Source organism: Pseudoliparis swirei, chromosome 18 (genome assembly GCF_029220125.1).
Source record: "Pseudoliparis swirei isolate HS2019 ecotype Mariana Trench chromosome 18, NWPU_hadal_v1, whole genome shotgun sequence".
In the NCBI taxonomy this organism is placed as follows: Eukaryota; Metazoa; Chordata; class Actinopteri; order Perciformes; family Liparidae; genus Pseudoliparis; species Pseudoliparis swirei.
Window position 1 is genome coordinate 17,266,834 of NC_079405.1, and position 23,986 is coordinate 17,290,819.

At 41.8% G+C, this 23,986-nt stretch overlaps 3 protein-coding genes across 7 annotated transcripts in view; 1 reads left to right on the forward strand and 2 right to left on the reverse strand.

Moving 5' to 3' along the window:
• The window catches only part of si:dkey-28n18.9 (sorting nexin-6), a 72,607-nt gene extending 53,210 nt beyond the window's left edge, over positions 1–19,397 (reverse strand). The window contains exons 1-15 of one of the 4 annotated variants that reach the window (XM_056437851.1): positions 19,242–19,328; positions 16,785–17,018; positions 16,487–16,597; positions 16,284–16,391; positions 15,472–15,532; positions 15,205–15,329; positions 14,398–14,481; positions 14,240–14,314; positions 14,101–14,131; positions 13,838–13,925; positions 13,688–13,727; positions 13,504–13,590; positions 13,279–13,368; positions 13,021–13,086; positions 12,339–12,910 (exon numbers count right to left, since the gene is read on the reverse strand). In XM_056437851.1, the coding sequence (XP_056293826.1) occupies positions 12,773–12,910; positions 13,021–13,086; positions 13,279–13,368; positions 13,504–13,590; positions 13,688–13,727; positions 13,838–13,925; positions 14,101–14,131; positions 14,240–14,314; positions 14,398–14,481; positions 15,205–15,329; positions 15,472–15,532; positions 16,284–16,391; positions 16,487–16,597; positions 16,785–16,790 (1,110 nt within the window). In that variant the 5' untranslated portion in view covers positions 16,791–17,018; positions 19,242–19,328 and the 3' untranslated portion in view covers positions 12,339–12,772. Of the gene's footprint in view, positions 1–12,338; positions 12,911–13,020; positions 13,087–13,278; positions 13,369–13,503; positions 13,591–13,687; positions 13,728–13,837; positions 13,926–14,100; positions 14,315–14,397; positions 14,482–15,204; positions 15,330–15,471; positions 15,533–16,283; positions 16,392–16,486; positions 16,598–16,784; positions 17,067–19,241 lie in introns of those variants that run through there. The other 3 variants (XR_008834457.1, XM_056437849.1, XM_056437850.1) reach the window with 3 other exon arrangements.
• On the reverse strand, positions 17,170–19,230 carry LOC130208611 (dnaJ homolog subfamily B member 9-like). The gene is made up of 2 exons (XM_056437855.1): positions 18,344–19,230; positions 17,170–17,983 (listed from the first exon to the last, which is right to left on the reverse strand). Exons 1-2 carry the CDS (start codon positions 18,582–18,584, stop codon positions 17,688–17,690), a joined length of 537 nt encoding a protein of 178 aa, XP_056293830.1. The 5' UTR covers positions 18,585–19,230; the 3' UTR covers positions 17,170–17,687.
• A 14-nt stretch (positions 19,398–19,411) lies between the features above and the next one.
• Positions 19,412–23,719, forward strand: zc3h10 (zinc finger CCCH-type containing 10). 2 transcript variants are annotated; one of them, XM_056437847.1, is made up of 3 exons: positions 19,412–19,500; positions 20,524–21,730; positions 22,769–23,719. In XM_056437847.1, exons 2-3 carry the CDS (start codon positions 20,585–20,587, stop codon positions 23,279–23,281), a joined length of 1,659 nt encoding a protein of 552 aa, XP_056293822.1. In that variant the 5' UTR covers positions 19,412–19,500; positions 20,524–20,584; the 3' UTR covers positions 23,282–23,719. The 2 variants fall into 2 exon arrangements, with proteins under 2 accessions (XP_056293822.1, XP_056293823.1); XM_056437848.1 differs by lacking the exon at positions 19,412–19,500 and having other exon boundaries at positions 19,508–21,730.
• Positions 23,720–23,986: the final 267 nt, after the last annotated feature.

Here is a 23,986-nt window from a genome sequence, read left to right on the forward strand (position 1 = left end):
CTACTTTTTCTCTTTTAGCTGCTGCGATGGCAGGAATGTCAGCTTGTTGGTTCTTTATTACTGATTTTATCCGGGCCTATTCTTCCGCAGTAGTTTACAGGGGCTGCCTGCGTAGTGGAGATGAGCGAGAGTGAAGATAACATTGCACATCCATCTGACTAATTGGCTCTACAATACAGCCAGGAGGGAAACACTCTGATTTATAGGGGTTGAGAATGCAGTTTCTCACTTTAGAAAAAATATCTTTCAGCGTACTCTCAAATCTGAATTTAGAGCCCATTTAGCAATTAAACAATTTGGTCAATGATCTGATTCATGGCATTCTGTCTGCAATGCACAGTAAATATATTTCCATGATAGAGACATCTACTGCTCGAGATCATTGAGACCCTTTTGCTGCTTGCTGGGTTTGTATTATAAAGCAGAAAAAGGGCCACACATGTGCATCCCTGGAGCCTCCGGCAGGCTAAGAGCCTTCAGAGAAGGTTTGTACAAAAATATTCATCCGTATAAGCTGATTATGTTCCTCCCAGAGATGATCATGTCATGCTTTAATTTGGGTGGCCACACATTATTTACAAATGATGTGCACAATGGGATCTAATTAAATATTCATTCATATTATGCAGACTCTCTCTGTGTTATTTTCCTGAAACTCGATAGGCTTTAACAGGGACATTGATGTTTTGAGTGTCTCTTTCAAACTAACTGTGCCCCTATAGGAATGTCGAACACAGTAGTGACATACGGAGCGTAGACAGCCCTGTCCATGCCTGTCACGCCCTTCTGCACCGCCTCCGCGGGAACATGTCACAATTTCCACCATCGCACTTGTCACAGGGATACTTGCCTCTGTCGATACAGTCCTTGTCACAGCAGATCCAGGAAGTTAGTTTGAGGGAAGTGAACGTTTGATGACAGTGTATGCATATGTGACAGTGTCTATATTATATCAACATATGTCCACGTCAGAGAAACAAATTACACCAAGATGTACTTTATCATTGAAGAGGAAAACACATTTCATTGACCTGATACATTCCCAAATCCCCTCAGTAGCTGTCTGTCTTGCACAGGCTGCTGTTTCAGGCAACATTGTTATAGACTGAATACAGAGTATGACACTGAGAGTTTATTGTATTACAGAGAGGAAGAAGAGTTTTATAGTTACCCACAATTTAGCAACTCGCCTTCTCATCACAAACTTCAACCATGCATTTTGTCTTAAACATTTCTACATTAGAAACGGGTTTAAACGGCTGTATTTAAGGATAGGCGGTACTTTAATATGATCTTCTTTCAATTAAATCATATTTACAAATTACATCATCTGATTTGATACAAACAAGAATTATTTTACAATTAATTTCTTAATTAAATATGAAAATACTCTAGAATATATTGTTCAAGTATTCAATTTGCACAAGAGCCCTGTTAAATGAACAAAATGTGAATGGGAAAATGGTTAGTCATTTCTTGCCGAGATTAGAAGATCTTGTGTTTTCTATTCAATATGAAAAGCAGCGAGCTAGCTTATAATAAAGACTGGAAACAAGGGAAACAGCTACAGCACGGCCAAAGATAACAAAAGCAGTACATTTTAAACTCACTAATTGACATTTTTTTACAAAACCCAAGCGCTAAACAACATTTTTATTTTTTATGAGGGCCATTGTTCTGGACTTATTGTCCCTAAATAGACCCTTGCAAAAAGTAGCACTAATGTGTTATCATGTATTAGTGAGCTGGTAAGTGAATATCCAATATTGAACTAATCATTTACGGTTAATAAACTATCTATAAATGGCTTGTAAATCAGTGATAACTTCATTTTCGGTTGCAACGTTCTAATTTTGCCTTAAGTACATCCTGAGCATCAGGCCAGCATCAGTAAAAGTCTACTTCCTTAAGGAGCAAATACGCACCTCAGCCATCTCATGAAGAGCCCTTGAACTCACTGTGACTCGTCGGCAAAGCCATAATGTATAGTGGTCCATGCAGACAATTTAGACTCAAGACTCACTTCTCTCTTGCAGGGATCACGGCCTGCACACTCAATATCCCACAGATGGTGGGGGAACAATGTGATTCACTCAGCCATTGGTGCCTCTTGACTCATTACTGTGAATGGGAAGCCTGGGGTAAATGGGGGAAAGCACACGGTAAGGAGGTGGTAAATGATCGCCCAGCTGTAGCAACAAGAGACGCTGCAGCATTAGCCCTGTACTGAAGCACTGAGAGGCAACAACCTGCGGAAAGCTTTTCATTTCAATGGGAAGTTCAAGCAGAGGGGATTGAAAAGTGGAAAGCAATGTCAGGTATCCATTCTCAGTGATACCTTGCTTTAGGGTAGCTCAGTCAATAAGAAATGATGACCCTTGACCTAACCCCATAACTTCCATCAGTTCCTTTGCGATATGACTGGCTTGCCTTGTTGAGCTCTGGGGTTGGCTTGAACAGTGAAAACCATAAAGGAAAATGCATGCGCCTGTTTTGCAAGTCATTTATCATCCCATAACATATCTTGCCGTGATGTCATTAGTTTGCCAGGATGGAAGCATTCATTACATTTTGTTTACCACAGCTTCAAACGTACCAACACAAACACCCGTTCTTATTAATTACTGAAGCTGCAGACGAATCAGTGCAAGGCGACAGTCAAGTTATAAATGAAGCCAAGAGATTTCTGAGACAACACTGCAGAGTACATCAAACATGTATCTATATGCACAGATACACACACACGCACACAAACCCACACACACACAGACCCACACACCGACACACACACTAATCTTGAAGTGTATACTGAAAAGAGCATCAGACATGCCTGCCAATCATGTGGTTGCTCTATGATGATTGGTTGGTTCCACTTAGTGCTACCCCACCATGAACAGAGGGTTTAAGAAACTGCCTTCATCAATATTAATTTTTTCTTTACTCCTCTATATTTAATACCCTCATTCATATTCATCACTGGTTAACCAGAGCAGATTTGGGGGCTTTGTGTGCATTTCGGTGGATCATTGTTTTAGGTGAAAATGTGGAGGGCTGCATGCTTCAATTTGTGTCTGCAAGTTGGACATGCTGCTGTTTTGTTAATTAAACTAGTTTATGTACTCATTTTACACAGTAAACTACACATATTTGTGTAGTTTCACATTGTTTGGTTATATTTAAGGTGTTTCCAAAACAATGCACCCTGTATATGTACTATTGGTAAGAGACAACCCATGATAACATGCTGACATATAACAAGTACCATGTTCACCATCTTAGTTTAATGTGTATGCTAACGTTTGATAACTACCACTAAGCGCAAAGAGTTTTTAATAAGTATTTGGTCCCAAATCCTCAATAAAAAAGTAGTGGACAGATGTTTTGACTTGATGAAAAGTGAGAGGATCACAAAGGTTTTAACAATTCATCAATCAAAGGGGGCATCAATATATTTGCTAAAAGCCATGACAATCCATCAAGCACTTCCAAAAAAACTAAAATGTCAAACTCATTATGACGCTAAATGAAAGGTCTGGGGAAACTAAAACCATGAGGTCACAGAGTGAACCATATCAACTGTGTGTCATTCCACCAAGTAGAAGTTGTGAAAATATGAATAAGTAAAATAAGTAAAAATGACCTCTTAATGGCAGCAGATAAAGGACTCCTCTCTGTCCTGGTCTTGTTAGACCTTCGTGCTGCATTCGACACTCTTGACCATGACATCCTATTACAGAGACTGGAGCAGTCGATTGGCATTTCAGGCACGGCACTAATTTGGTTTAAATCCTATTTATCAGATCGATCTCAGTTTGTATTTGTAAACGATGACGCCTCGATAACCACCAACGTTAGTCACGGAGTTCCACAAGGTTCTGTGCTTGAACCAATTTTATTTACCTTATACATGCTTCCTTTGGGCAATATTATCAGGAAACATTCCATAAACTTTCATTGTTATGCAGATGATACTCAACTATATCTATCGATAAAACCAGAGGAGAGCAACCAACTCGGTAAAATTCAAGCATGTCTTAAAGACATAAAAACATGGATGACCTGCAACTTCTTGATGTTAAACTCAGACAAAACCAAGTAATTTTAATCGGCCCTGAGCACCTCAGAGATCAATTATCTGGTGATGTGGTTTCTGTAGACGGCATTGCCCTGGCATCCAACACCACTGTAAAGAATCTTGGCGTTATCTTTGATCGGGACTTGTCCTTTAACTCCCACGTAAAGCAAATCTCAAGGACTGCATTCTTTCATCTACGTAATATTTCAAAATCAGGCACATCTTGTCTCAAAAAGATGCAGAAAAATGTGTTCGTTACTTCGAGACTGGATTACTGCAACTCCTTATTATCAGGCTGCTCTAATAAGTCTCTTAGGTCCCTCCAGTTGATCCAGAATGCTGCAGCTCGTGTTCTCACTAAAACTAAGAAAAGAGATCACATCACTCCTGCACTAGCTGCTCTGCACTGGCTACCAGTAAAATCAAGAATCACTTTTAAAATTCTTCTCTTAACGTACAAAGCCTTGATTGGTGATGCACCATCATATCTTAAGGAGCTTGTAGTACCATATTGCCCCACTAGAGAGCTACGCTCACTAAATGCGGGACTACTTGTAGTTCCTAGAGTCTTAAGAAGTAGAATGGGAGCCAGAGCCTTTAGTTATCAAGCTCCTCTTTTATGGAACCAGCTTCCACCTTCAGTCCGGGAGGCAGACACAGTCACCTCATTTAAGAGTCGACTTAAGACCTTCCTCTTTGACAGAGCTTATAGTTAGGGCTGAATCAGGTTCACCTGGTCCAGCCCCTTGATATGCTGCTATAGGCTTATAGCTGCCGGGGGACGTTTTAGGATGCACTGAGTACCTATCTCCTCTTTTTTTTCTCTCCTTAAGGATGAATTTTCATCTCTCAATCACATGTTACTAACTCTGCTTTCTCCCCGGAGTCCTTTTGACTTCACGTCTCATGGGGTCATCGGACCCTATGAGACGACATAGATCCTATCTGCCTGATGGATCATCGAGGTCTGGGCCGTGGAATTCCTGCTCCTGACTACGCCACTGTCCTGTTGAGACTCTGCCCACTGTTGAGACTCCGCCCACTCCTCCTCCCCACCGCCATCTGCCTGATGGATCGTGGAGGTCTCCATCGTGGAATATGCCTACTATGAACTATTCATACACTCTGTCACATTCATTGAATGCATTTTAACTCTAAATCTGTCCTTCTGTACACATTACATCTATTGCACCTGTCCATCCTGGAGAGGGATCCTCCTCTGTTGCTCTCCTGAAGGTTTCTTCCCTTTTTTTTCCCCCTGAAGGGTTATTTGGGAGTTGTTCCTGGTCCGATGTGAGGTTTTGGGGCAGGGATGTCTATGTCTACAGATTGTAAAGCACTCTGAGACAAATTTGTAATTTGTGAAATTGGGCTATACAAATAAACTGAATTGAATTGAATTGAATTAAAAACATTTGCTGGTTAATCTCAACTCAGAGAACGACTAGATGCACTCCCTCATCATTCATGATCACTCCCTGAGAACAATTCACTCAGCTGTTTGACTTTGATTAATAACAGCACTGCACGTACAAACCCAGATCTGGATTCTTTAAAGATGGTCCAATTAATCCCCTTTTCCTGAAAGGTGTGTTTTTCCTTTGCTGTTCTTTTGTTTGAGTTACATATTTCTGTTATCCCTTCTCCTCCCTTTGCCTCTCCGAGCCACCTCTCCTCCAACCTCCACATACTTCTGTCACTTGGTCCTTTTCCCCCAATCAGCCTCTAATTGGCTGCTTCACATTATGAGAAGGGCAGAGATAGAGCAGTATCTTATACACACACACACACACACACAAACACACACACAAACACACACACAAACACACACACACACACACACACACACACAGTAGACATGTGTAATGGTGGAGAGAAAACAGGAGCACAGCTTGTTAATTAAGCTTGATAAAAATGAACAACTGTGCTCATCACTTTAAATTACTGAGTTCCTTCTCTCTCTCTCTATCTCTCTCTCGTTCTCTCTCTCACCCCCTCTCTCTGTGCATAGTATCATCATGCTTTCTCTAATAGTTGCCATATTAAACTGCTCATTTTGATCAACTGAGAGACTTTTTAAAAATATGTGTGTTGTCTTTGCTACAGCACATGCCTCACCTGTCCTTACTCTGTGTGTTTGTTGTGGAGAGAGGTAAAATATCAAGTAAAACATGAACAGTTTATTGGCTGGAAATTAATAAGATAACTCAATAGCTATCATGTCCTTTCTTTGTCTCAACTGCACTTTCCTGTAGATGTGCTGTAACTGCTGTGATCAGCAGAAAATCCTTTTTTTCTCGGGGCCAGTTGCTGAGCCCTCCGCCTCCCCTGTGAGCTCAGCTGAAGGAGGCAGCAGGTGAGAGAAAGAGTACAGAACACAGAGCTGTGAACAGGCTTTAACACACCTATTTTCCGATTGAGCTGTCATGTCATTTCTTATGGTTTAATATGCCCTAACCTTGAAGGAAAAAGTCGTGTTTTTAACTAATAATTCCTACTTTTCTTCAGTTTCATCTCCCCAGCAAAGCTTGCTTTTAAAATGCTGCACCAAGCTTATGAAAAAGTGGATAATCTTACTCTGCCATATTTACCAACGCTTAGAAGCTCCCACGTCTCTTTAGATGCTTTAAGGCCTCAGCGGACAGGCTGCTTGGTTTCCAAGAACTAAGAAAAGTCCTCAGGAAGCAGAGCCCTCTCCGACTGTGATCTCTCTTTGGCATAAAGTTCCAGCTGCTGTCAGGGAAGCTTCCCTCCTTAATTGTCACTTTCATATCCAGATTTTTTTTAAACTACTAATTCTCGCAGTCTAAAGAGTGAGCATGGGTTTTTAAGTTTGATGGAATTAAATATTCTGTGCAATACAGCTTAGGCTCACCACAGGCGTGTGGCTATGTCACTGTTGCCTTGGTGAATGTTTTTATCAATAGTTTGTTGGACGGGGCGCGTAGTCCATCGGCCGATCCTGAGGTTTCCTCCATGTCGTCCTTTCTTGGTTTTGCTGTTGGCCTTTTATCCAGTATTTCTCTGTCTTCGTAGAGAGCTGATATGGTAGTCTTGGTTATTATTCATTTTAAAGCCTCATTAGACATTATATCAGCTATTGGACGATACAAATAAACTTGATTTGACTTTTTACTCCAATGATATTAACGCCAGACTTGGCAAAGAAATACAGATGGGATAGCAAATGCCCCCTAGATACTGCTATTCAATTTCACTTTGAGATAATGCAAGCTAAAGTCTCATTAAATCGCAGTCAGAGATAATGCGTGGCAAACTTCCATTATGGTTTGATTAGAAGGCGGCCGTCGTGCTGATTGTGTTTTTAATCAGATCCATCCTGCTGCAGAGCAAACAAGAGCTAAGAGGAGAGAGGAAAAGAAGGAACAACGCAAAACAAGCTGAGCAAGCAGAAACTATTTATTCTCTCTCTGAGGACACTACTGAAATGGTTATGTATTGTTTTTGGCATAATAAAGATTGTGAATAATTCCAAGTATGACATTTTTCTGACAAAGTTTGAGAGCACGAGAGACATTAGACCGATGCAAAGCTCTTTTTGCTTGTTCATTAGTTTCGTGTTCCACCAAATTCTTTCTTTCTGGAGTCACAGTAATAACCCTGAAAAACAATCCTATTTAAAATCCACTCTCATTTACTATTTAAATTGTACTCCAACCAAAAAAGAAAAATAATCTGTTATCTGTGGATGTCACAGGACTACAATGAGATGACATCAATAGTTTCTGCTCCTGCAAGTACTCACAATAGCTTGTTTTGCGTTGTTCCTTCTTTTCCTCTCTCCTCTTAGCTCTTGTTTGCTCTGCAGCAGGATGGATCTGATTAAAAACACAATCAGCACGACGGCCGCCTTCTAATCAAACCATAATGGAAGTTTGCCACGCATTATCTCTGACTGCGATTTAAGGAAGAGACAAACTGTTTTAGTTTATTTGTTAGCTTTGTCTCTGTATAGTGAAATTGAATAGCAGTTTCTACAGGGCATTTGTTTCATGGAGAGGGCCCATCTGTGATTCCTGCTTGCCAAGTCTGGCTATATAAGAGGTAACAGCAGCAGGAAAGGTGAGGCAGGCCTTGTCTTGAGCTCTGGGGTGGGCTTGGATACATCCCTGCAACAGATGCTGAACCTCTGTTTGCCGCCGGGCTTGGGATGAGTTTCCATCTGGTTGCTTTGCCCTTGTATGTTTGTTTGGAAAGGTACTGAGCAGAGAGTCTGTCCTTCAACTGCTGTGGAAGGCCCTGGTCTGAGCCCCTGGTTTGGCAGCAAGCATCACCCCGCTGAGGTGTCCTTGAACCAAACTGTGAGTCCTGTGCAGCTCCAGAGGCACAGTGAAGCAGCTGGTGGTTAAACAAATGAATATCAACTATCAAAAATCACATTTTCATCAAAGACAGACAACAGATCAAGGTGAAAACAAATGTACTGCAGAATAGAAAAAATAACATAAATCTGTCCCACTGACATCATTAGGACATCTTCTTGAGTTCAAAGAAAATGACAGAAAACTGAAAATAACATTAGTTTATCTTCTTAGATCTCAGAGATTTCCCAAAACAAAGACCTTTCCTTTCAGCTGTGGACAATGGGCTATGTGGCAGATTCTTTCACCTCTGCCACATTGCAGTGGTCATGCAGAACAACTGTTGCTACAATCGTATTTTATAGCAACCGTGTCCAGCAATGCAGCACACAGGGTGCTGTAGGTTACGCTGTTAGTGAGGGAGACTGATCGAAAGGCCACATGGTGAAGACATGTGACCAAATGACCTCTGGAAGTGGAGAGCCTGATTGTGTATGGCTGCCCTGACACTCTGGTCAAAGCTGTGGTGGAAAAATTGATGAATAATTGATTTTACTCTAATGGGTGCATTTGTATCTGTGTGGGTAAGTGTCCCCCCTGTATTGTGTACTTGTTCAAAGTCACAGTACTGTAACTTTGACAAAAAATCATCACTATTTCTCAGATAATGCGTTTACTTCTTTAATATTTAATGGTATGCTTTTATGAGAGAAAAAGTAATGATTATGTTTTGAATTCGGACGATGGACAGTTTTTCCTCCCCGTCGCATATCTCCTGTTAGTGTTTTCAATGTTGCAGTATTTTCAGAGCACACTGTTATGTCTTAAGTATTGCAGGAAAGTCATCACCTCAGCATGTCAGCTGGTCCAGAGGTTCGCTGCTGACATTAATCCTGCAAACCTAATTAAGAATATCATACCATCACCTGCAATCCCCTCAGTGCATGACAAGCAGCCAGGAGGGGAGTGTGAAAGTATAAATATTAATGGGTCCATTCAGTAGTGAACAGAGAAATGGAGCAAATTAGCAAGTCTAATGCTTTGCAATGCTATAATCCACTGCAAGGGGGAGAACATTTATACAGTACCCACTATCCAAATCCTCAGCGGAGTGCTGCCATTAAGGTTGATTTTAGGGATGAGAGGTACTATTTTGTAGCATTCACCTTGTGCCGTGCCGCACATTCAGAACTGTTCATCTCTTCCCCCTCTCCCTCTCCTCCTGCTTCATTCTACATTCCACCAACTTTTAATGAGTCATATTTTGTGGACAGCAGTCCTTAGATTTAATAAGGTGCCAACAACCTTGGGTCGAGTTAACTCAGCTGCAACACTCTCACTAATTTGTGACAGAGCCCCGGACTTTATGACAGAAGCACCACACAAGCGGTTAAAAAATAAAGTCTCTCAAAGTAGTTTTTTTATTTTAAGACCCATGTAATTGTCAGGTATGTAAAGTTTCGATTGAAAAGTCAGATTTAGTCCTATCGGCTTCCCTTTGGGAGATTGCTGTGAAGATGGAGAAGAGCAATGTAGACGTCTGAAGGGGGAACCAGCAGTGGAAATACAAGAAAGAGTGTATGAACTATTATCGTCATTACATGCAGTAGTTGTAAGAGACAAATTAACAAATATCCAATAAATGTTTTTGCATTACATCTTGGTTGTTTTGGTTTGTCTGTAAACAAAATGTAGCCTTCTTACAGTTAATGACCAGATGTTGCAGAACAAGTACAGTATGTATAATCTCATCCAACAATATCCTATTTCACTCTTCAATTCTCGTTAGGATCAAACATTGTCATGACAATTCTTGTAACTCATGTTACAAAAGATGAATACGTTAATGTATTACAGCAACATATAAATCACCCAGATGCATAACTCAAGACACCAGGCAATGTGGAAGCAACAATAAAATACCTCCCTTGTAAACACTGCTAATCAACTGTGGCCTGACTCCATATTTTTTAATCATCTACTCATCGAACTAGTGTGGAGTCATAAGGCCTTTGTTCCATTGTGTATTCAGACACATTATTGCCTTCACTTCGCACGAAGATGCTCTTTTTAAGGGCGGTGTGCTGAGTGCTGCCTTTCCACCAGTAATGAGCTACTTTAGCAAATCAGCTCTTAGTGCATGTTGTCGATGGGTTGCTCACACACTCACAGACACACACACACACTCACTCACAGACACGCGCACACACACACAGACATACGCACACACTCACAGACACACACACGCACATACACACACTCACAGACATGATCTCGCCACCCTTGATCTAGCTCAGCAGTTGAGAGGGGCTCTTATTAGTGTGTGTGTGTGTGTGTGTGTGTGTGTGTGTGTGTGTGTGTGTGTGTGTTTCACCATGTGTGATAGACAGTTAACTGCTGCCGTGCATAAATGAAAGCACCAGACATGTTACTTCCTGTTGTGAAATTAATTTGGTATAGTGCTGTTCCAAGCAGCAGAGATGGAAGCATCACAGCTTCAGATAACAGAGAGAATAATGTTACAATATGTAGAATCTGTGAACAGATGCATAGATTTCCATTTGTGTTGCTCACAGCATAATGCATTGTGTTCATCATCTCACAAACCTCACAGGTTTCTCTCCACAGTACTTCTCTCTGGTAGATAGAAGCGTTCACATAAAAAAATGTAAACCACAGAATCATAAAAATGGTCCATAAATTTCTTACATTTAACTTTTACTGCACCTCATTAAAATCAATAAACCGTGCGAAAAATAAATACTGAAATTGCTGGATTAATTATCAATAAATGTGTGCACTATAAGGAATATGCATGTATTTTTGTGTTGCTACTCAAACAAGATAAAACGGGGTATAAAAATCTGATATGAACATAAAATGTGTTTTAAAATTAGGAGATTAAAAAGCTCACGCTGCCGTGGTTCAGCAAACAGCTGTCTTTCATTTAGTTTTTAACAGTTAAGCTTATAGCATGCATGCTTTGGGACTAATGCTTTTTCTGCATATTTTCACACATTTAAAAGTACACAACTTTCTTGTCCAACAGGTCAAAACTTAAATACTTCAAAAGAAATGATAATAAATTGAGACTAAGATGTTCAAAATGGTAAACATTATACCTGCTATAACACCGCACAGGGCCGGAGACTCTTAGTCGAAGTTTAAACTCCATTTGTGTGTATTTCTCCAGGACCAAGACCACAAGACAAGATGAAGTACATGTATTTGTTCTTTGGCAGCATTGTGTGATTCTACCCCAGGCTGAGGACCAGCAGTAGTTATGAGGATGGAGGACACAGGTATGGAAGGATATCAGGTTACTGGACCATGAAACATGGGTCCCAAAGGAAGGACAACATGTGCCATCCATCCGATGCTCAGAGCAGGCAGCCGTTAATCTTAAGGCTATACCAAATTGTTCCATTCCTGAAAACATTCATTCATTTGTGATTCTGGGCGATACAAAATAAACTGAATTGAATTTAACTGAATTGTGTTTGGATGGGCACTCCATTGCATGATTGCCCTTATCTAGTCCTTCTTCCTTAAATAAGGCAAACCTCCTCCCCACATTCTCTTCTTATAAGACCTGAAGCATTCCCTCAAATAGGATTCACTCCTCCTCAGTCACCCGAAGGAGACATTACGGACCAGAACGGACACATAAGAGGGGGGTTGCGTTGTGCTTATGTGAAGAATTAAGTTTGCTAGGTCTGAAAAAGTTTTATTTCATTTAGTTTAGCGCCAGACCTCACTCAAGGTTTCATACAAGCATATAGGAAATGGACCGATTGTAAGAGAAATCGTCAGACATTTACAAAGCCAGAATAGTTTCCAAAAGCCGGCACAGAGTGTCCTTGTTGCCATGTCCTTGCCGCGCCAGTAAAACCAACTGATTAATGATCCAGGAGTAAGAAACACACACTAAGGCAAGCAGGTACTTTGGGAATCAATTCATCACACTTTATTTTGTGTGACCCCGACTGATGTGGAGGCTGCAGAGCTGCACAATACACTCTCAGCACAAACGTATGCGTGGAGAATAGAACAAACAAACACACACACACACAAACGCAAACACAATAGCCTCACCCGACTACAAGACCACTGCTAAAAAATCAAAACCATCATTTCTACAGAAGCTTTATTTGTGGAGTGTGATTGAAGAAGGAGTGAGGGAGTGTCCACAGTATAGGGTGGTTTGATGATCAATAAGGTTCCCCTTTCTTTTTCACTTGCATTTCCTTATTTACACTTGATGTAATGAATCCATTGAAGCATCAGACCACAGCTCAACAGCCTAAAGGACATGTTTGGGTTATCCCATGCTATGTTTAGACATACTGAGGATGCTTCACTAAGAGCGGCTTCACTAGGCCATCCCCCTGAAGGCTTGCAGGTGCTGGTTAAACTGGTCAGCACTTTCTTTGGCTGTAAGAAGCTGCTTTTCACACCACTGAACCAGAGCCTGCTGCAGCATCTCCACACGTGCAGCCTGGAACCGAGCAACCTGGGAGGAACACAGGATGTGGATGTCAATAAAAAGGATGTTACATAATGCACTTACGACAGGTAAGCCATGTGGAAACAGAGAATCCAGTTTTTAATTAGGTGGCTTACCTCCTGCTTGGCCACTCCACAAATGTGATCAAACTCTGTCTCCAGCGCCTTCTTTGCCTCCTCCATCTGATGATTAGGGGGAGCATGATGTTAATCTTCATTATATACTTCATACAGAGTAAACCTGCAATGCACATCTTCCCAGCAGTTTTCCAGGTCAAAGGCTCCTGAATAAACTCAGCAGAGCGTCACTGACACCTGCTGGCCACAAGAAAGCACCTGATCTCTGTGCTTGTGATACTTAGTAAAGGCACTCACAGCAGCCTTCTTTAAAGGTTTGGCCTTCTCTGCATTCCTTCTGGCAGTCTCTAACTCCACTAGTTTACAGGTTCTCCTGAAGAGCATCTCCTGTGTTGGATAGAATAGTATTATGATATCATATGACACACAGGTATTTCACACTTTACTATAAGGCCAGCATTTAAGGTAGATGGAGAGACAACATACACACACAATGACTAGTTAAGTGACAAGAAGACACACCTTTTCTGCCTCCTGGCAGCGTGACTCCAGGTCCAGGCCGAGCCCAAGAGTGTTCATGTTGTTCTCAGCAACACTTGTCATGTTTTTCTGCCCAAATAAAAGCACATTATGTGCCGTGTATTTGCCAAAGCAATGGCACATTGCTCTGTAAATATATACTTTATAAAACACACAAACAACGTACCTTCATAGAATCAAAGACTTTTGATAGTTTCATACAAGCACTGTCAGAAGAAGACAGTGTAGTTTTGTTATCATGCTTATTTATTATAACTTTTGCGAATTAATTTTAAGAATGAATTGTGGCCTAGTATCAATGATATTACTCTCTCACTTAGAGAAAGCCTGTTTGTCAGGATCCTCCCCTGGTTCCACACAGAGATGCAGAGAAGCTGAGAAGTGCCCATAGGCCACTGCTATTTCTGCAAATCAATGGACATGGAGCACACACTAACATCAGGCTTAGGACAACAACAATGTGCATACACTACATATCCTCCCATGGATTTAAACTATTGAAACAAAACACCAATAAATCCTATGAGGCCAAATGGTGAGCACTTCTTGTCTCCAAAACTTAAAATTAAGCGTTCTTACTTTGCTCAGATTGCACCACATCTAGGAATTTCTGCAAGAAAAACAAAAGTGCAAAAATCACACAAGACAATGTGTGTAGTTGTGTGAGAGAAGAAAACCGGGAGGAGGACACAACAAAACCATGAGGTGGCTGGCTCACCTCGGCTGCAGTCCGGGTACAGCCGGTTAGAACGAGGTTCTGATGGCGTTCAGTCTGAAAGAACTCATCCACATCCTGCAGACACAGACATTACGGTCGTACGACCTGACACGCGGGTGTAGAGGCCATTCTGTTTGTGTGAGTCCCAGTTTGTGTACCTTGTGGCCTTCTTTCCTCCGTTCTTCCACAGCTTGACTCAGCCGGTTGAAAATGTTTTTCCTTACTCTCTGTCTGCCTGGAGGCTAGACACAAGGACACGAATAAGCTTCAACATTTTTCAAGAACAGCGTGTTGAAACTTTCCCAAAATAAATCATACATGAGTGTTGAAACTATGTGATGTGTATGCTTGCACCTGAAGTGTAGGACTAAGCTCACAACAGTTTACCGATGGAGACATTAAAAGCATCTATTGTCTAGCTTAGCTTATCTGGTAAAGGCTAGAGTCCGACAACAGGAATATAGTATACCTCTAAAACAAAAACAAAACATGGAGACAATTGGTATGTGTTTCTTTGATTTAAGCATCAGGTGAGATCTTCTTTCACCCTCTTGGTGCCATTTGCAGGCCCACTGAGCAGGTTGAGAATCTGTACTTGGTCCCTTTTAAAAATGTCAATGGACTAATTCTGTGACATTTCACCAGCTTGTTTAATGTTTTGTTCTTCCTTTGGTTTATCCCTTTAAAGTGCACAATAATCACAGGCCTACATACACAAGGCTCCTCCAAAAGTGTCATTCTGCTCTAGTTCTCGTACGAGACTCCAGCAGAATCTCTGTGGAGGACTTTATTTGTCACATGGAACGTTCCATTTTCTATTCTGAAACAATGTCAGTAAAAGTTTAAGGATTTATTATCTGCCTCTTTTGAACAAAGGCATCACGTTGCACCCTTTCGTAACATTAAATGTAATCGTAAAAAAAAGAGAATATAAAAGAACAGGCTGTTTATTTGTGTCCACTTACATCTGAGCTAGTCAGGAAGATCTCCACAGCTTTATTTCTGCTGAGTATGCTGTGTGCAGCAATCTGCTGGAGGAAGCTTTCCAGCGCTTTACAGTACAGCAGCCACTCTCCTAAACCAAGGAAACCTGCAGGGAAACCATTAACATGTGTATCACTTCATATCACACAATGCCACAGAATAGAAACTGAAATGGAGAAGACATTTGGTTCATTTTACTTTCCAATCTAACTTACTTTTTTTATGGAAGTGATGTCATATGTACTCACCAAGCTGTTTCATAACCTTGGGAGATGCATTCACCTGAGCCTTTGCAGGAAGAGAAGGAAACTTGAAGAAAAACAGAGGAGAATTTCATTATTTTATTTTGTTTGTCAAAGATGTATTATGTCATTAGTTTTTCCAAAAAAACTAAACTTTTTTATAATTAGGTGCCTGGCATGGGAGATGAATATGAATAAGGTTAATGCTTTTTGAAATGTGCACTGTTTGAGTTTACAGTATGCACAGGTTATGCCCTGGATCAGACGCAGCATCAGCTTACATATAGTACAGGACAAACACAGCCCCACTGCACACACGGCCATACGAGGAAGAAGTCTACAAAAAATACTTTCTGACAGGATACTGTTGCATTTTCTTGAAGAAAAAAGGATCCAATCAGACCACAAAGCTTGGTCTTATTTTCCTACAGTACTGTGCCAGCTGGCAGAATGGCAGCTCTAAAATTAGCGTCCTGGTTACAAAGGAAAGGAGGATAGTAAGAATGAAAGGAGGAGCATTTTAAAAGGAAGCAACTTGGCTGACTGTAGCACCTTTTCTAACCATGTGTATCATTGTACGACCAAAACATTTTGATTTGTGAGTTTTAAAACATAATTTGATGTCTTAAAAAGGTCTGCAGTTTAGTTTAAATGATGGTGTACAGTAGGCAGTTATAATAAAAAGATAACATAAAGCAGCATGCACACTTCTTTGTTTTTTCGCTGACTCGACATAGATTTTTCCAGTACTTATCGTCTTGATATTGTCAGAAAAGTGTGAAACAGGGGACAGTGTGCAGATGAAATGAAGTACTGACGATGACTCCCTGTATCCCGGGCTCATCCTCCTGAGAGAACAGGTGCTGTTGCAGCCATTCAAAATCCTCATAGGTCCGGCCCACATGGTACTCCCCTGTCCCAGACAGCTGGCATGGGCGAGAGACATCTCATCAAAACCATAATTCAAACAAATTAACTGGTTTTCTGCATTAATCTCGATCTAATGTACGAATAATCTCACCTTTTGAGATACAACTAGGAAGGTAAGTGTGTCCCCGTCTTTCAACACCTCTGTAACCTTGATGTTAGGACCATGGACACTCAGAGTAGAGACCACTTCTTTTACCTCTTCCTGTAATTAAATGTAACACGCATTTGTATCAACAGCTGGAAGTAAATTCACATTAGTGTGCAAGCCAAAGTTAAAGGGGATTTAACACCGCACTTAAAGCGCATGCTTTAAATCAGAATGTCTCAGTAGAGAAAAAGTCACATGACACTCAGAGGTTGTCAAAGAGAACATGTTCAGGCATACTTACCATCATTGTTAAGCCTGTAAATTGATGACTCCAGTATGTCTTTTATCTAATTCGTAGGATGCTTTAATCTCTGTGTATCTCGATAAAAGTGCACAAAGCTCGAAAGTTCTTTTGTCTTGTGTTGGCTTTAGTGCGCTTACGCTCCAACTGCTGAGAAGGCACAGGATATCCTCTGGGTCAAAGTGCACAATGGTCCTGTGAGAAATGGAGTAAAACAGTGCCAGATCTGAAGTGCTGACACAGGGAAAAAAGATGAGTAAATTGTGTTAGTCAGTAACTCAGGACCTTCGACACACCCACACAGGAAAAGTTGCCATCTTATTGGCCAACCTGTCAACCTCGCAAGCCTGAAGTTGTCTCATAAAAGAGCCAGAACACACACGGCTTCCTCAGTCCAGTCCAGTTTATTTATAGAGCCAATTAAAAAATAACCAACGTGCTTTACAAAGAGATAAAATAAAACTGGAATAATCGAATATAAACAGACACAAATAAGAGAATACAACTAAATTAATAAAAAGCATCAAATTGATCAATTCATAGCTCAACAGCAAAAATAAATACCAACAGATCAAAACCAGCACATGGTCAAGCATGTCTAATTAAAAGGCTACAGAAAAGAGACATTTAAAAAAAAGATATCATTGGAGGGAAAAGATCTCATTTGTAATGGAAAGCTATATTCCACAATTTACAAATATTTGATCACCTTTAGTGTTAAACTGGGTGCGTGGTGTTAAGATCAATCATTATTTAACAGAGGAATGTGGTACCAGGTGCAAAATATTAAAGATCTCTTTAGCTGAATTTCTACAAACTACAATATACAATATAAAGACGTGCTTATCAAAGTCAATGCACTTAAACGGACACACAGGATACAGCGTCAAAGGTGCTAAACATCTAGCAGTACTGGTCCTCTTCTTCATCCCCAAAATAAAAGCTGAAGCCAGGCTCTTCTATACTGTAATGTTGATATGGACCATCCTCCTCGCTCCCATCCTGGTGAAAGGTCCAGTGGAAGAGCGGCTCCTCCACAAAGGGACTGTCCTCAAAGTCATGGAAGAGGTCTTCAAAACCAAAGGGCCTTGTCTCATGTTCATCCTCAGGGTCTACAGGGTCCTCGTCTTTGAGGAAAGCCACGTGGCCCACATTGTCATACAGCCTCCTCGTCTCCTTGTTGGAGAGCACCCTGTAGGCTAGGGGAGGAGGAAACAGGGTGGTACCTTATATTTAGTTAGAAGTAATACAGTCTGATAAGACAGTCTTGCAATAACTTAATGAAAGTTATCATGTTTTTTTTGGTGAAACAGTTATAGAGGGGGGTCGATTCCACTTTCTTGTGGAGCTGTTAAAATTGTATTGCAGTTACTGTATAAAGTGTTTCTCCCCATTTATGTCAATATGGGAATACAAACATATTAGACGTAAGAGCTGATGGCTTTACCTGCATCACACTGCTCACTTCAAACTTGTTTGAAAGTGGTAGCCTACTTCATTTCACTTGCGAAACGACACATACAACATAGATTACATTATAAAAAGGTCCAGCGTGTTACCTTCAACAACCTCTCTGAAAGTCTTCTCGGCATCGACACTTTTGTTCTTATCGGGGTGGTATTTTATGGCCAGTTGGCGGAAAGCCTTCTTTATGTGGCTGCTACTTGCTGATAGCTCAACATTGAGAGTCTCGTAGTAACTTCTGTCCGACTCAGAGACGGCGGGCAGGACTTCGGCTAAGCAGAGCAGCGTGACCAGGTAGGCTGGCACCCGGTGGATAACACCTTGCACTGCCATCATGGGGCTCGGAGCACAGTTGAGGAACTGTGACACAAAGAAGTTATCTGGAAGTAGTCTACAGCTGCCTTGCGGTTTGACAGCTCATCTTCACAAGCAGTATTGGTGTTACGGTTTAAGAAGCGACCGTGTTAACTGGCGACTATGAACCAACGCGTCCGTTGTTGTCGTCGTTACAGATGGCTGTTGAAAATGGAGAGAACACGTAGCTGCCCTCGTGAATGCCACATTGTTTAATTCGTATAGTATATATTAGTATGTATATGAGAGGGCTTGACACTTAATTACTAAATTAAACCAAGCGGCATTCACGAGGACAGCTATATGCGAAAAGTCGCCGGTTAACAGGGTCGCCTGTTAAACCGTAACACCGGCTATCTGCACTGCTGTCCACACGTCTGCGTCGCCGCAGCAAGCACACCTTTAACGTTGTTTGACTCGGTTCGGCCCAAGTCAACTTGCTCAGCTGACACCTTTGAGATTCAAGATGTTCCGCACAAAACGTGGTGGTGAAAGTGTGTCAAATTAAATGCTGTTATTGCGCCGCTGTCGCTTCTAGCTTAGCTCGCCGTCGTGTTGCAGTCGAGCTACCTCTGCGTATGATCAAACCTTTAAAAAGACCGGTTTTCTCAGTGTAAAGAAAAACAAAGCGGAACTTACTTCGGTGCAATACAGCATTATCGCCGCTAGAGGAAAGAAGAGCACTCGGGAGACAGCTGGAAGAAACTGAGAGGAAGAGCGTCTTCTTCGTTGGTAGTGAAAGATGCAGTAATGTAGTAAACATACCAGGGAATCGAGGAAACAAAATCACTTGTTTGGTTGATGTTGCAGCTGTATGCATTTCAGTGAACGAGAGCCGGGCGTGTCTGCGTGGGAGTCCCTCGGCTATTCTCTGGATCCTGTTTCTAGTTTGTATTTGGTAAGACAACATTAGCATTTAGCCAGTTAGCTAGATACTATTCGCTAGCTCGTGTAATTCTAAATGGGTTTAATTGGCTTAGCTAGCTATTTATGTACTTAGGCAAACATCACGTGACACAAGTGCTCGTTATTTACCGACAGGGAACGTTACTTGATACAATTGAGCGTCGCATGGTGTGCATTTAGTTTGACCAAATCAGTGACAACAACAACGACATGCTGACGTTAATTATTGGTAACCAGGTTTAGTCACATGCTTAAAGGCTAGTTGGAGATGTAACGTTAGATACCTTTTGTCTGGAAAGTGGACGAGATCGGGTGACGATCAAAAGGCTGCGTTTACGTCAGTTAAGACCGTTTCCACTCGCATCCAAAGGTATACAGGAAGTTGTTGGAATAGTTGAATACTGTTAGAGGCGATTTGCAACTAGGCTACTTGTAGTTTTCAGACCACGTTTTGGTTGGTTTGTAATTGCATATATGTGGAAATGTATGCATTGGAATTTTATTCTTTATTCTTTTACCTTGTAAAGCACTTTGTAATTTCTTCCTGAAATGTGCTCTATACAAAATATGTATTGTTATTATCAACCACGTAATATATGTTTGTCAACAGATTAAACCTTCATTGAGACATGAGACTAATAGCCTACAATCAATTATTACATCTACACCAAAAATTATGATTTTCTATAAAACGTGGTGTTTGTTGTCAAAAGAAAGCGCCAATCAGCTCTTTGATCAGGCGACAGCCAGGCATTTCCCATCATTCCCAACGTCTTGCAGTCTGGAGAACAACTGCAGCGCCGGTGATTGATTCCGCACAGACCAGACTCATCGCGAACAAGCCTAACATTTCAGCTAAAGCGAAACATATCCAGTTGAACCACACATGCTCTTCCTGGATCGGTCATATTCTCCTGGAGAAAGCTAATATCTATATCTTTGAATAGGAAATTGCAGTACTCCAAGGAAAAAGCTATTCATGATTTGTTTATCTCTGTATGTGAATGTTTGGCAGGTCATGTCCGCCCCCCTCACACCCAGGAGTGCTGTTTTCTCCTTGAGCTGGGCCGAGCGCGATGCCTGACCGGGACAGCTCCTACCTGTCAGGTGGCGGTGGGAGTGGTGGTAGTCTGGGTGAGGAAAGAGGACCTGGGTCTGGATTGGCAGGGAGCACGGCGGAGGGCAGAGGTGCTTCAGGAGGAAGTCTCGGAGGCAACGTCTCTGGCATGGGAGGAGGAGGGGCGCTCGGAAATGGCAACAGCTGTGGGAACAGCGGAGGTGGGGGTCAAGATGCAGGATTGGCAGTGGGCGGTGTCTGCAGGGACTTCATACGCAATGTCTGCAAGAGAGGGAAGCGTTGCCGCTTTAAACACCCAGACTTTAATGAGGTGCCAGACTTGGGGGTGCAAAAGAATGAATTTATCTTCTGTCATGACCACCAGAACAAGGAGTGTGTGCGCTCCAACTGCCGCTTTGTCCATGGATCTAAAGAGGATGAGGACTATTACAAGAAATCTGGAGAGCTACCCCTCAGACTAAGAGGGAACGTTGCAGCACGACTGGGCCTGTCCCCAATGGATCTTCCGCACAGCCGTGAGGAAGTCCCTATCTGCAGAGACTTCCTGAAGGGGGAGTGCCAGAGGGGCAATAAGTGTAAATTTCGCCATGTCGAAAAAGACTATGAATATGAGCCTTCCAGGGTTGGAGTGGGTTGTGTTACAGGGCCTGGGACCAGTGGAATGGTGAATGCTGGGGGAGGGATCGGTGGTGGAGGAGCAGGTGCCTGTGGAGGAATGCAAGGACTTGTGGGAGGTGGGGGTGGAAGTAATATGATGGGGATGGGGATGGGTTTTCCCAGCCTGGCTGGTTGCAGAGATCCAGGTATCACAGGAGTTGGGGGGGTAGGTGGCGGTGGAATGGGCACGTGTCTGTCCATAAGTTCTGCAGGACCACGGCGTTTTGACAGGAGCTCTTGCTCAGTGTATGACCCTATGCTTGAAAATGGGATGTTTGATACGAGCTCCCTGGAGGCCTCCATGGACCACAATACTCTACAGTTGAAGAGGCGGCGGTTGGAGGGGCTGCGCCTGGCGGATGTGAGTGGAGGTGGGCACTATGAGCTGGGAGTTCAAGCTCCCTTGCCGCCACACCCTCTGGAGTACAGGTTCCTGGAGGAGGAGAACTCCCTGCTGAGGAGGAGAGTTGAGCAGTTGAAAAAGCAGGTTAGAATGAGAGATGGTAAAAAACCATTATTTGGAACAAACATTGTATGAATCCATTCTTTAATTGATTAATAGCACTTGTATTTCAGTCAAATCTAAAAATATTTGTTGTATTTAGAATGCAGTATGATTTCTTTTGTACAATTATAACCAGATTTAACTGCATAATGTAATGCAATACAGCATGTTAACAAAGTCATAATCTGTACAAAAAAATTGATTTTATGAGCTTAACAAATATCATTTATTGTAGGCCGTTGTATTGAATTGAGATATAATTTCAAATGTATCTTACTTTACTGAATAAGTCATGGTCATGTGAAAGAACATAGTGTCAAATTTTACTTGATTCACAAGGACTGCTGTTTTTATTATATCTCACAGGCAAAGTAAAGTATATTTGAGAAACTAAGAAGTGATTTTAACAATTAAATCCTTGTCGTCCAACACTTCTCATTTAAAGTTATCGCAGCATCTGAAAACCAGCAAATCAAGCAAGCATCTTGAAATGTTGAAATCAAACAAATTAACTGAACAATACGTGCTATTAGAGTCAGAAGTAGAGCTGAAATCATTCAGCTGTCTTGTAAATTGTATTTACAGATAATCTTTAAATTAGTAGTTTTTGATAAAAGATGATAGCCCAAGAGAATAGTATTGTAATAAATGCACTAATTACCTTAAACAAGGACCTGACTCATACCCAAATGAATACATGTGGACACATTTAATTAAAGTAAAAGACATTATGGCCCTAACACACTCCTGGGAGAGTAAACACGTATTCATTATGCACACACTTAGAATCGGTAACTGCAAAAGCTGCGATCAGGGTAGTGAGTTGACATACTAAATGTAAAGAATTGATGGCGGTCTAAACAATATTATTTTTGACTTCAAGTAGCTTTAATGTTTAGAAGTATCAAAAGTATCATTTTATAAGAACATTGTTTCTGCCACACACAAAGCCACGGTTTCTGTCAGTCGACCTCCACTGAGCCCACTCCTTTTCTAATCCATATCTTGTGTGTTTCTCAGGTTTCAAATCTCGTTGCCACAAATGAGGTTCTTCTGGATCAGAACGCCCAGTTCCGAAGCCAGGCCAAGGTGATGACACTGGCTTCCACGTCTGCCTCCATTGAGCACAGTCTGGTGCCCCCTCTCGGTGCAATAGGTTCCTACAATCGTAGCATTGCTCAAACTCACACCACCCTGAGCAGCGCTGGACTTCAACCCCGGCTCGTCATCCAGCAAGACCTGGTAGCATCTAGCGGCGTCCTCCCTTCAGTGCCGCAGAATAACGCTGCACCGCCCTCAACAAATCTGCCTCACCTCAACCCTGACATCACCCCCCTCTCCGCCGCCCTTGTACAGACTATTGCCCAAGGGATGGTGGCACCGGTTTCAATGGCACCAGTGTCTGTGTCTGTGTCTGTGGCACCGGTGTCCATGTCGCCTCTGTCCGGCATCACCATGAGTCATGCTACCACCCCGATGGTGGCGTACCCCATCGTGAGTCAAAGCATGAGAATCACCACTCTGCCTCATTAACTGATTAAGCGCAGGACTGTAGTACCCAGGACTAGCTTCCTGACCTGTGATTTTTAACATAGACGGCCTTCTTTTATGTGTAAGCTACACTTACCTGATGACAGAACAATGTTAACCGAGACGTATTAGACTCATGTACTTCTCCACCAGGGGGCAGGATAAAGACTACCCTCAGTGTTTTTTTGTGTGGCAACATTACAAAGACATCTTTCCTACAGGCTGACTGACCTGTGAACAGTTTGGTTCAAAAGGAATCTTTTCAAACACGGGCATCAACAAACTGAACATATGTGAGGTCATCCATATTGTTTGAACCATTTCTGCAACACTGCTTGTAGGGCCATGACAATGTTGGAAGCAGTTTGTGTTGACATTGTCGTGCATCACTCTGGTGTAAATGAACTCTGATACTTTGCACATTTAAACAAAAAAAAAGAATTCTGTGTTATGTCACTTTGTTTTCTTTTTAAGCTGCCCTCTCAGTGTACATGTACTTGTATACTCGGTACACAGGTACACTGTTCATGTTTACATCCCTTTGCTCGAGTTGTTTGGGTGGAGTCACATTGTGTAAACTTGGATCCAACAATAGTTGCTTTCTCAGTAGCTTCATATCCGTGTGGCTCTTTGAACAAGTGGACTATGTTGGCATGTGACTCCGGATCTCGGGGATCGAGGAGAATGTCCACTGCTGTTTTAAAATAA

What these genes read in the sequence shown, in the direction of transcription:
- LOC130208611 (XM_056437855.1), bottom strand. Translation starts at nt 18,584, where the DNA reads ATGATGGCAGTGCAAGGTGTTATCCACCGGGTGCCAGCCTACCTGGTC. An exon ending in TTTCAGAGAGGTTGTTGAAG is followed by an intron (nt 17,984 to 18,343) that starts GTAACACGCTGG and finishes CTCCTCCCCTAG; the next exon opens with CCTACAGGGTGCTCTCCAAC.
- zc3h10 (XM_056437847.1), top strand. Translation starts at nt 20,585, where the DNA reads ATGCCTGACCGGGACAGCTCCTACCTGTCAGGTGGCGGTGGGAGTGGT. An exon ending in TTGAGCAGTTGAAAAAGCAG is followed by an intron (nt 21,731 to 22,768) that starts GTTAGAATGAGA and finishes TGTGTTTCTCAG; the next exon opens with GTTTCAAATCTCGTTGCCAC.